Source organism: Podarcis filfolensis (assembly GCF_964270895.1).
Source record: "Podarcis filfolensis genome assembly, chromosome: 15".
In the NCBI taxonomy this organism is placed as follows: Eukaryota; Metazoa; Chordata; class Lepidosauria; order Squamata; family Lacertidae; genus Podarcis; species Podarcis filfolensis.
The window spans coordinates 33,008,556-33,020,992 of NC_139618.1; the positions used below are offsets into that span (position 1 = coordinate 33,008,556).

Below are 12,437 nucleotides of genomic sequence, written 5' to 3' on the forward strand. Positions count from 1 at the left end.
GTTACATGCCCCCTCTAGATGTTATGGAGCCTTGTTCTCCTTAGGATGATTTCAGGGATTGGGAGCGCAGCGTGTCACAGCCCAAAATGTCTAGCTCACTCACTTTTTGTAGTTCAGAGGTGGAGGAGTGGTGCCCACCCCTGCCAGAAAGGACCTACCTGATGGAGAACATCCAGGAAGAGGAATGTCCTCTGCCACCACCTCGTGGAGAAGCCTCCTCTCCTGCAAATTCCTATGGCCAGCAGTCCACAGCCACGCTGACCCCCTCACCCCGGGAGGAGATGAGAGCGTCTGAAGATATCCCCAGGCTGCATCACTTTGAGATCCCACACCTGCCCAGGTATGATTCACCCAGGGACTTGGAAAAACTCAGGTGCTTGGGGGAATTCGTTCTTTGTCAGTTCCGATACAAACTGTTCCAATCCACACCTTGCAGAGTAAAGTGCATATCGGAGCCTAATTGTCCTTCCTGGGCACACATATTTGATCAGGAAGGTGATCTAAACAGAGAGAAGTTGTAGAATGGATGGTATTAGAGCATAGAAGTGGGAAACATAAGCCAGGGCAGTTTGTACTCTTAGATCCTACTGTGCAATTTTGTACTGAGCAGAGAATTCGGCATCCTTAACAACCTCAGCCTTGTAAAAACAAGAAAGGAGGTTTCTGGTCCTCATGGTGGGAGTGAGTATGACATCATTCAGATAACCAAAATTCAGCTTTTGTTGGTGCAGAATGGGGGCCATGATGCAGAATTCTGGTTTATGCCCAGCTGGTCTCCCCACCTCTTACCTGCTCCCACTGCGGCTTGTCCTTTCAGCTTAATGTGTTGCTTTCTGTGTTCAAGGCGGTTACCCAATGGCTCGGGGCCATTGCCCAAAGCCTCGAGTCCTCCTTTGACCCAGTCCAACCCAAATCTCAACATGCCTGAAGAGGGACCTGAAGGCATCACTCCCAGGCAAGGTCATCGGCGCAACCTGAGCCAGACGCCGGCGCACAGTGCAGAGAACGTTGACTCTCCGGGAATAGGTGGGTGCATCTTCTTCGACCCTCTTCTGAGGGGCAATGTGGTGTCTAGGGCACAGGGAGATGGAGGGATTGGCCACCTCCTTGATGTCCCTGACCAGAGAGTCTGTGGCCTTGCAGTGCCGGGTTTGAGAGGCTTTCCCTCGGCACCAATTCACTGCAGCTGGGATAGTCAATACATCTCTGGAGCTGATTGCCCATCAACAAGTTGCGAGGGCCCTTGCATTTAATTCCTTTAAGACAGGGAGGAGGAACCCACAGGCCTTTAGATGTTGTGGGACTCCAGCTCTCATCAGCCCCAACCAATATGGCCATTGATCACAGATGATGGGAGTTCCTCATCCCTTCTTTAATAAGAAATCCCTTCTTCTCCCAGTGGAGAGCAAGACTGAAGAGGACATGGCTTCCTGTCCCCTCTTAGCCATGAAGCTCACAGGGGTTGGCCATCTCTAAGCCTGACCCACCTCACAGGGTTGCTGTGAAGTTTAAATGGGAGCGGCTGGAACCATGTACAGTGCCATGAGCTCCTTGGAGGAAGGGTAGGACAGAAATATAAGGAACGATTAAGTCATGCCCCCTTCCGCTTTTAGCAGGAAATGGTTCTGAGCTTCCTTAGCAGCCACAGGAACACATGTGGTAGGTCCAAGGCTGGGTGGAACAGACCAGGTCTCTGGCTGAAGAGTCTCACTCTGGTATTGGGCTTTTACCGACAGGCAAACTTCACCCCAACCTAGCAGACATGCCTCTCCCTCCGGGACAGAAAGCAAAAAGCAAGAAGAAATCCAAGTCGAGCCACTACCGTCGAGAGAAGAAGCAGGGAGGTAGGTGTGGCTGTGCCCTGGCCCCTGAGGTTGCCCAATTCTTCCACCCTTCTAGGGTTCCTACCCTCCTCTTAATTTCCTCTCTATTTCCTTAGCTTTTTAGTGCTGTTTCCCATCATTCTCTGTAGTATGAGAAAAACAGAAGGGAGTATTAGAAATATATTGTCCAGTAGCACCTTAGAGACCAACTATGTTTGTTCTTGGTATGAGTTTTCATGTGCATGCACACGGAAGCTCATACTAAGAACAAACTTAGTTGGTCTCTAAGGTGCTACTGGACAATTTTTTTATTATATATATATATTTCTACTGTGTCAGACCAACACGGCTAGATACCTTAATCTAGAAGGGAGTATTGTTTCAGTTGCTTAAAATAAATTGATTTTTTAAAAAATTCTAAAACAAATATTCCTGGTTGTGATTCAGCATTGTAAGACTCTCAGATTTCCTGTCTTTAAGCAATGGGTGCCATTCTTACGGCTGTGAAGGTACAGCTTAAATACCATATTTTTCGCCCTATAGGACACACTTTTCCCCCTCCAAAAATGAAGGGGAAATGTGTGTGCGTCCTATGGGGCGAATGCAGGCTTTGGCTGAAGCCTGGAGAGGCATCGGTGCACACCGACCCCTCTCGCACTCCAGGCTTCAGGAAGCTATCCGCAAGCCTAGCGAGCCCGGGGGAGGTCCCGCCGGGCTCGCAAGGCTTGCGGGCGGCAGCCTGCAGCCCGAACCACGGGGCGCGCTCCGGGCAGATGTCCGCAAGCCTTGCGAGTCCTTGCAAGGCTTGCGGGCAGCAGCCTGTTCTGGGGGCTGGGGTCGGGGGAAGCTCGGGCTTCCCCCCCCCAGCCCCGTGGCTGGGGGAAAATATATATTTTTTAATTTCCCCCCCCCAAAAAAAAAACCTAGGTGCGCCCTATGGGCCAGTGCGCCCTATAGGGCGAAAAATGCGGTACATGCAACAGGTGCCTATGGAAATCTTGGGGAAGGTGGGGACTGACAGTGCTTCCCCCTTGGTTCTGCTCACAGATCTCCCACCACCGCCCTTGCCACCTCCCGCCGAAGACCTCGGCACCGCTGCTCCAGACGGCGCCCTGCGACTGGACTGTGACCCTTCCTCTCTGGAGAAAAACTTGAATGCTTCCTCGGCCCTGGAGCGGAGAGCCGTCCATCGCACAGTGGCAGGACAGCACTACCACCAGCACCGGGATGGTAATGCCAGCCCCAGTAATAATGGCTTCCCTGGCTTCCTGTACTCTAGGCTGAATTTCTGTCTCGATAAAGTGTCATGGTCTGGCTAGATGCAGAGGACTGGTGGGAGGCACCAACTGGGGAACCCCCGAGGGAAGAAGGCTCAGAGCCAGGGGATTGGTAGTGGGATGGCAATGAGTGGTCAGAGAGAGAGAGGAGGGAGACGATTGGGAAGAGGAGGTCTCAGAAGCGGTAGCAGGGTTTTGTGAGCAGGAAGAGGCTGGGGCAGAGAGCAGTCCTGATTCAGAGGCTGGAGAGGAGGGAGACCCAGAGGCAGAGATCAGGAAGGCTACTTCCTTTCTTGCTGTGACCAACTCCCCTTCCCCCTTCCCTGGTCTCCCAGGACCAGAAGAGGTATGAAGAGGGCGGGGGAGAGACAGACGCATTGACTGAGTCTCAGATTGCTTGGGAAGGACCTGGGGCGGGGGGGGGAGGCTTAGTCAGCTATGGGAAGGCAGGGGCCTTCAGTCCTCACAACTCCCTCATCAGGGCAAGACCTACTGGGAAGGGTTGCTGTGCTCACTAGGCCTGAGCTGTTTTGTTTCCTTGAATAAAGAGTTAACTTCACTGACACCTTGTGAGTTATTGCTGACCTGCTTCTGACACCCGGCCAGACATAAAATCCTCCCTTGGTATTATAAGATCGCTGTTATTTTGAACAGAAACAAAAGCTGCCTCTTTTAACCTGCCTGCCCTTCTGTCAATGCACAGGCTGTGCGGAGTGCAAAACGGCAGCCAAGTCTGGGTGAAGCCAGAGCTTGCAAGACTAACCACCTGCTTTCGCTGTTGTTGTTTCTACTCTCTCTCTCGCTCTCTGTGTGTGCTGGCAGAAGAGGAAATCATCCCGTACAGCAAGCCCAGCTTTCTCTCCAGAAGCCAGGTGTCAAGCAACTGCTCCACAACAGGAAGTTCTTCCTCCAAGGGGTCAACAGGATCTAGAGGTCATGGGTCAGGACGCAGCCGGACAACAGGGGATCGCAGTGAGGTGATTTGACAGCACTTCCTTTGGATGTTTTAAAAATAATCTTTTGCGTTAAGGCACCTGGCCTGGCGACGGGTGGAGGGTGCCAGTTCTGGGAGATGGGTTGACACTGGCCTGGCACCAGCCCAGGTGCCGAGACCCCCAAAGACAGTGATGGACACCAGCATGGATGTCTTTAAAAGACAGTTAGCTTTGCCCTGAATCAAATTGTCTGTCTGTGGCTACTAGCCACATGATGGCTATGCCCTTCCTTCATGGTTGTAGGCAGTAATGCTTCTGAGTAGCAGTTTCTGGTAACTGCAGGAGGGGAGAGCCCTGCTAGGGCTTCCTGTAGGCAGAGGCATTGCATCATTTGCCAGTGCCCAGAAGCAGGGCACAGAGGGTGAAGAAAACCCACCGTGCCAGCCCAGCCTTCGCTGCTGATGCCGCTGGGTGGGCGCAGGGCACAGAGGGTCCACAGGGCTGCACTGCGCTACCTGTCTGCCCACTTACCCATACAGGGTGGAGACTGGCTGACCAACTCAGCCCTTGGTGGGTGCATCAACCCCGACGCAGGGCGGCCATTCAGCAAGGGCCCCAGGGATGACATGGTAACAAGACCAGGCAAGGCTGAGTAGAACTCCAATGTATAGTTAACAGAGTAAAAACTTAAACACATTGCAGGATTCCCAAAAAATAGACCAGAGGCAATTAATATTTCATCCAGCAGAGCTTTACAGCTACTGAAGGCAAATGAGCATAATGGTCACAAATCCAATACATTCAGAATTGGCACTGTCCATAAGAAATCCAGTTGCAGCAGACTTGATTTAAACTTACAATATAATTAAACCTTAACACTAAGCATACTAGATACAGAACACCACACCAGAAGGATAGAGAGATAGAAAGAGTGAAACCCAGGCTCCTTCTGGCCTTACTATTATAGTCAGCATGACCATGAAAGAAGAGATAAGAGAACCAATTGAAGCCAGTAGTACTCAGCTTCTCTGAAGGAATAACCCAAACATCATGAACCTTCTGCTTACTTCTTTCACACAGAGAAGCTCCCAGAACCTTCTTGAATTAAGTAGAATAGGAAAGATCTCTGCACATCAGATCAATACTTTCTGCACTAAGAAATGCAAACTGACAGGTAGCGGCAGGTAGGGTGGGACAGGGATCCCTGCATGGGGGTGCCTGGTTTGCACACATGCATCCAGTGTTACAGTCCCCCTGGGCCCCCTCATACTACACCCCTGGCCACAGGCATCACGTTGGACCCTGTGAAAACAGGGTGATGGTCTAGACCTAGCTGTCAACTTTTCCCTTTTCTTGCGAGGAATCCTATTTGGAATAAGGGAATTTCCCTTAAAAAGGGGGGAAAGTTGACAGCTATGGGTCTAGATGAGCCATTGGCCGGATCCAGCAGGCTCTTCTTGTGTTCTTATGACCCACGGCAGTGTTTCTCATGCTTGGGTCTCCAGCTGTTGTTGAACTACAGCTCCCATCATCCCTAGTGAGCAAGACCAGTGGTCAGCGATAATGGGAGCTGTAGTCCAACAGCAGCTGGGGACTCAAGTTTGAGAAACACTGTCCTACGGGAAGGATGAAAGGCAAATGAAGAGCAGAGGCAGATCTTGCTGATATCAACCCCCCCCCCTTTCTTCTTTCAGGAAAAAAGATGAAACCAGATGGAAGTCAGCGGGGGGGAAAGCGAGGCCTTCGAAGGAATTGGCAGCCGCAGACTTTGGGCCGGGAAGCGGGGGGTGTTTCTGTGCTTCTAATTTATGATCCCTCTAAAGAAGCCGCATGACCTGGCCCCTTTGTAAATAAGTTTGTTCCCTGGAGGTTGGCAGTCCCTGGGAGCCAAGGAAGCTGTATTTATAAATCGTGGCAAAAGGGACAGTCGAGTCTCGGGCCTCGGAGGGCCTGCTTTTGGAAACATTGGCATTTCTGCAACTGGAGGGTTTGGGTCCGATGGAAGAGGGGGCAGGAGGAGGCAGTGGGGAAGGGGGTTTGCCTTCCACCATCCTGCTAAGGGTGGGCAATGAGAGCAGCCCATCCCACCAAGCACATGCTCGGATATTGCCCAGGTGCTCAGTCCTGCTGGCCACATGGCAGAGGGCAGCAGGTGTTTCTTTGGTAGCTAATGAATCCTTTTGTAAAATGACCAATAAAGCTGTTTGTTAACCTGGATCTCTCAGAGTTCTCTTTCCTTTCTTTCCTCCGGTGCAAAGCACCTCATCCTGTTGGTGCACAAAGGACTTGGAGCAGAGCCTGTGCAAAGCTTCTTTGCATAAGGCAGGTAGCTTGCCTATCTCAGCCACCTTTGAAAAGCCAGTTCTACGCAGATAAGCTCAATAGGAAATTGGAGCAACCTGCCTTCTTGGGGTGTGAACACTGCGTGAGCACTCTGTGTTATATCTTAACTAACTGAAGTGGCCATCATCTGGAATTGGCAAAGCTATGTGCATTTCCAGGTGGACTCCTTCTACGCCAGGGGTCAGCAGACTTTTTCAGCAGTGGGCCGGTCCACTGTCCCTCGGACCTTGTGGTGGGCCAGACTATATTTTGAAAAACAAAACGAACCAATTCCTATGCCCCACAAATAACCCATAGATGCATTTTAAATAAAAGGACACATTCTACTCATGTAAAAACACCCTGATTCCTGGACCATCCACTGGCCAGATTTAGAAGGCGATTGGGCTGGATCCAACCCCTGGGCCTTAGTTTGCCTACCCATGCTCTACGCTTTCTAATTTAATTTGTTGCCATTCCTTAACTCAGCAATCTGGATGGCCATCTGCCATGGATACTTTGGTCGAAATTCCTGCATTGCAGAGGGTTGGACTAGATGACCGTTCTGACTCTACAATTCTATGATTCTACATTTCACCTTTGTACTATTGTCTGCTTTCTGCACACATTCTCACACACCTTCCTCTAGCCTCCATAAAGGAAAGCAAGAGGCATCATCAGGGTTCAAGAATGCATTCCAGACAAGAAAGAATGGTTGAGGTGCAAAGCAGAGTCAATGAGGGGTGTGGCCTGAGGAAGAGACCCAAGGGCCGGACTGAGAAGCTGGGGGGGCACAGTTGTCCCCCAGGCCTGAAGTTCCCCATACTTGATCTAAGCCGTGGATAGTATGCATTTCTCAAGAGTATTTGTTTTCAGTCCATAGGTTTTACAAGATCCAAGTCAATACAGTGGTACCTCAGGATGCGAACGGGATCCGTTCCGGAGCCCCGTTCGCATCCTGAAGCTAATGCAACCCACGACTGTGCGTCTGCGCATGCGCAGGTGTCAGAGCTGCCCAAGGTCCCAGCTCACAAAGGACCAACGCTGCTTCGTTGTTAGGTACAAAGTCTTTATTGAAGTTCAGTTTCACTTCCAGAGCCGCAGCGCGCAGCTCTACGTCTCAACTGTTAGACCGCTGATGCTCCGTCTGAGTCTCCTCCCCCCCTGACACCAATTTAAGATTCTAGCCTTACTCCACCTCTTCCTCAGTTCCTTCCGCCTCTGGTTCTGCCTGGCCGTTGGGGTCTCGCCCTTTCTAGCCTCTTCTGACGCTGAGTCCCCTGAGCTTTCCCCCTCCCTTCGGCGGGCTTTAGGAGCTGGTTCCCCAACCGGGTCTCCTGCTGTTCCCCGCGCCTGTACATTTGAACTTGGTGCGCGCGCCCAGCCAGTAACTTTTCTCCTGACCGTTTCACTGCTGCTGCTGTCACTGCTTCCCCCTCTGGGGGGGCTAGCTGCAACTGACCTCCCCTCCGTTGGAGGCGTGGTCAGCCCTGACTCCCTCTCTCTCCCCGCTGGAGGAGACGCTGGCCCTGACACATGTGACTCTTCCCCCCACTACGCTCTGGTGGGGAAACTGGTCCCAATCCCCCACTGCTGCTTTGGGGTTCCCCTCTGTCTCCTTGTTTCTGGTGCGTCCCCCCTGGGACCCCCCTTGCCCTGACCATAGGCGCCCCCTTCTGGGAATCTTCTGATTCGCTGGAGAAGCTCATGGAATCTCTCGGGCCACTGTCATACTCCCCTACGCTGCCCTCGGATTCTTCCCCTTCGCTCTCCATTTCCTCTCTCCCCAGTGCTCCTGCTCCTGAGTCCCTGACAGCAGGTTACAATTTGCCACTTCCGCGCATGTGCGTGACGTCATTTTGAGCGTCTGCGCATGCGCGAGCAGCGAAACCCGGATGTAACGTGCTCTGTTACTTCCAGGTCGCCGTGGACCGCAACCCAAAAGCGCTCAACCTGAAGCATATTCAACCCGAGGTATGACTGTATTGCCCCAACCTGTGGGCTGACTCTCAGCCCTGCCATCAGTACAAGACATCTTTGGACAACTATCAGAGCCTCAGTGTGGCGGCAGGGCCCTCCACCATGCCAATGCGTACCCCGGGGCCCTTTGCTGAGCAGCTGGAGCCACTGCTTTAAATTTCCCACAATGCTCTGGACTAGGGCAAGACCAGGAGCATTGTGGGGAATTCAAAATGGCAGCCACCTGCCGCTGATGACAAGGCACCTGCTGTTGGGTGCTTCTACCAGGTAAGCCTCCAAGGGCCCACCGACATGAGCCCAAGGGTGCATATAGAATCCTGCCTGAATATCAAGCACTCTAGCTCTCCAGATAGGCTAAACAGCCTGAAATTTCCGTATTTTTCTCTCTATAGGATGTACCGGACCATAGGAGGGGGAGGCAAATATTTTTTTTCCCTTGTTCTCCCCCTCTAAAACAAGGTGCGTTCTGTGAGTTCAAGGTGCGTTCACCCGAAGCCTCCGGAGCCCAGAGGGAACTCCCGCTGCTTTCCCCCACCACCAGCCCCAAAGACCAGGTCGGGGAGCAGCGGGAAGGCACCCCGCTGCCCTGCGGAGGCTTTGCGCAGCTAACCCCAAGCTAGAACAGTGAGACGGAGCGCTGAGCATTGCTCCATCTCCCTGTTCTGGCTTTGGGCTTAGCTGTGCAGCCTGCATTCGCTCTATAGGATGCACACACATTTCTCCTTAATTTTTGGAGGGGAAAAAGTGCGTCCTATAGAGCGAAAAATGCGGTACTTCAGCCGTCTGGCAGGAGGGAGAAAAAAATGTGCAATGGAAGTAGGTGGTCAAGCCAGTTCCTGTCAGATGGCGGATGCTGATGAAAGGCAGCAAAGCAGCCAAACTGCCTTGGGTTTTGGCCCAGCGCAAACAGCGACAGCCTGCCCAGTCACTCAGGATCACTTGTCCATAAATGGTGCTCAATTTACCATGAGCACAGCAAGCCGCACTGGGGCTTTGAGAAGACTTTGCAGAGAACAAGGATCAACTGGCACCGCTTCTGCTGCTGTTTAGCAGAAGAGATTTCAACAGTGCCCAAATCTTGTACCAGGAAGACCTGCTGCTGATGCATTTAAACTTGGGTTTCCACCTCTGAATTGGAGAGGATGGTCACCTCTTTGATTCCAACTCCCTGTTCTTCTGCCTTTATCAGCAGCCCAGCATTTTAGCAGGTGGAGCTCCCCCCTGTAGGCATGGAGATAAAATGATGGAGGAAGTACCACTGGCTTCATTTGGGCATGTTCAAGGCCCAGGAACAGGGCCAGCAGAAAAGCTGGCAAGCCTAGTAACCCTCTGTGAACTGTTAACAATTAGAGGCACGACACAATTGGGAACACGATTTAATTGATAAATCGTGTGACTTTTATGGTGCCATCCTCTGCATGCTTACTCAAAATTAAGTCCTATTGTGGGGCTTGCTTCCTGGTATAAGTGTGCTTTATGATTGCGGCTGCGTGGAACTGCTGTAGGACCCACATCCTCTGGCTGGAGGGGGTTAGGAATGCATAGAGGTCCTTCCCCACCAGTGGAGAACACTTACCAGTGGGGAGGGCACCTCCGATGTAGAGACCCTCACTACATCCACAGAAGACTCCATGGTTTAAGCTCTACTGCTTATGGTGGACCCTCAAACAGATACTGGAGCTGCTTCGATTCCATTCCTCAAATGAAGAAGCACCAGGATTGTGTCTTCACCTACATTAGATTGCAAGTGGCATAAGTTTTATACACCTGGACCCATTGAAGGGAGGAACATTTCTGTAAATCCATTGCTGGAGGATAAATACTAGGTCCCCACCCCCACCCTACAGACCTCCCACTTTGGCCAATGCAAAATGGCTGACTCTGAAAGGGGTGGTAGATTTGCCACATTGCCCACCACCCCTCTCAATTTCCCACGTATGATTGCAACAAGCCAATGATTCTATCAATCAAATGTCCATCTATGTGAAAGCAATAGTTTTGAAACCAGAAGAATATCCTGTGTTTTTAGATGGCAGATGCATATGTCATAGGAGACATTTTCATTTTTTTAAAAAGCCGCTTCATATTCTATTATTTTTGGAACAATTTTGTAACTTTTTAAGCTGTTCTTATTATACTATGTTCAGAACCTTGGGACATAAGTGGAAGGCTAATAATAATAATAATAATAATAATAATAATAATAATTTTGCCTTAGAAGAGGCTTTTCCTCCTGGTTGGATGCTTCTTTTAAGATGATGCTTGCCACCCCACAGTTTTTATAACATACTAAGTATAATGGCTCGAAAAATTCACTCTCTGCCATAGACTGGTGTTGCTATATCTCAACCCAAGCACTATGATGTGTAATCCTTTTAATGTCCCAGACACACAGCAGATGAGTGAGGAGGGCAGACTGCAAACTGAATGCTGTGGCTGCCTTGTTGCCTACTATGGCAAAAGATTTCAAGAGCCTATGTGTGGTGTCCAGGTTGCAAACTGGCAACCTTCAGCCTATTCAGTGCCCTCATGAAATGAAAGGGTGCAGAAGTTACTGGGAAGCGGGGTGAGCCTGCTGGGGAGAAATCTTAGCAGGCACCCTCTTTTCCCCTGTGCTACTTATTAGGCAGCTCGCAACAGGAATTCCGGCTGGATTTATTTCCCCATAGATAGGCTTACCATACGTCCAGGATTTCCTGGACATGTCCTGTTTTGGGGGGGCAGCAGCCCTATCTGAGTGGATTTTTGCCTTTTGGATCTGGGTTTGGGGGCTTTTTATTCTTGTGTTTTGGGTTTTTTAAAAAATGGGGGGGCCATGCATGCTCATAAGGCACTGTGCCCCAAGAAGAAGAAGAAGAAGAAGAAGAAAAAGAAGAAGAGGAAGGGGAAGAAGAGTTTGGATTTGATATCCCACCTTTCACTCCCTTTAAGGAGTCTCATAGCGGCTAACATTCTCCTTTCCCTTCCTCCCCCACAACAAACACTCTGTGAGGTGAGTGGGGCTGACAGACTTCAAAGAAGTGTGACTGGCCCAAGGTCACCCAGCAGCTGCATGTGGAGGAGCGGAGACACGAACCTGGTTCCCCAGATTACGAGTCTACCACTCTGAACCACTACACCACTGTGGCTCTCCTAAACAGGAAGCACGGACCGGGTGGCCTGGAGCAGCCTGACGGAGGTCGTGCTAGGCTTGGCACTGTTTCTGGAGGCTGCCAGGCCTTGTGCAGCCTTTGGGGGGGGGGTCGCTCAAGGCCCCACACCGGTCCTGGCGGCTGCCAGGCCTTGCGCGATGTCCCCGGGGCCTCTCAGCCTCCCATCATGAGCACGCCAAAGATTAGAGAAAGAAGCGGGGAGCAAGCAGGTGAGGAAGGGGTTAGCGGCAGGGAGGGGGCGAGCAAGGGAGATGAGGGATAATGGGGGGGTGTCCCATGGTGGTGTGCATGTGTGTGTTTTTCATCCCCAGAATATGGCAACCCTACCATAGGGTTAGGTCCCTTGGCTTAGGGAAGAATGCATCTGTCACAGGGCTTCTAAAAGCAGGAAGTGGCATGCACTTTTGGCTGCTCTCGATTGGGGACCAAGGGTGGGTGGCAGAGAGCCCATCTGCGCAAGACCCTGAGCCAGATTCTGCAGTGGGAAGGAGGGAGGGACACATGCACACATACTGTGCCGCTTTTGCTCATGGTGTGGCAAAGCAAGGATTTTTTTTTTCATTGGAGCTTTCTGCAACTGAAAGGCACCTTGAGAGGCTGGTGCCAGGGAACTGGGCTGTGGAAAAAGCCCAGGGTTGATTTGTTCAGGGAAGTAACACTTTTGCAATTTATCCTCCCGCTGGGAGTGCAGTCCTCCCCCCCCCCTTCTCCACTGCAGCCAGTGATAAATGGGCTTGTGGTCAGTAAATCAAAGAGAAATTCTGCTTAGGAAATGACATGGCTGCTTTTGGCAGAGGGAGATGGATGGCTGGCTGGCAGCGGAGACTTGGCTTGTTTGGAAAGGACACCAGCCACCCCACAGCTTGTTTCTATTGGGGTAAGGAGAGTGAAAGAGAGAAAGCACACACACACACACACACACAGGGAAAGTGGAACATGCCCCTTCTC

General features: G+C 51.3%; 1 protein-coding gene across 12 annotated transcripts in view; it reads left to right on the top strand.

Moving 5' to 3' along the window:
* ROBO3 (roundabout guidance receptor 3) overlaps window positions 1-6,252 on the top strand; it is a 328,455-nt gene extending 322,203 nt beyond the window's left edge. For all 12 annotated transcript variants that reach the window (XM_083588317.1, XM_083588321.1, XM_083588322.1 and 9 more), the window contains 6 exons: window positions 113-340; window positions 845-1,026; window positions 1,737-1,844; window positions 2,871-3,053; window positions 3,923-4,077; window positions 5,730-6,252. In XM_083588317.1, coding sequence (XP_083444443.1) covers window positions 113-340; window positions 845-1,026; window positions 1,737-1,844; window positions 2,871-3,053; window positions 3,923-4,077; window positions 5,730-5,741 — 868 coding nt within the window. In that variant the 3' untranslated portion in view covers window positions 5,742-6,252. The remainder of the gene's footprint in view (window positions 1-112; window positions 341-844; window positions 1,027-1,736; window positions 1,845-2,870; window positions 3,054-3,922; window positions 4,078-5,729) is intronic.
* The last annotated feature ends 6,185 nt before the right edge of the window (window positions 6,253-12,437 follow it).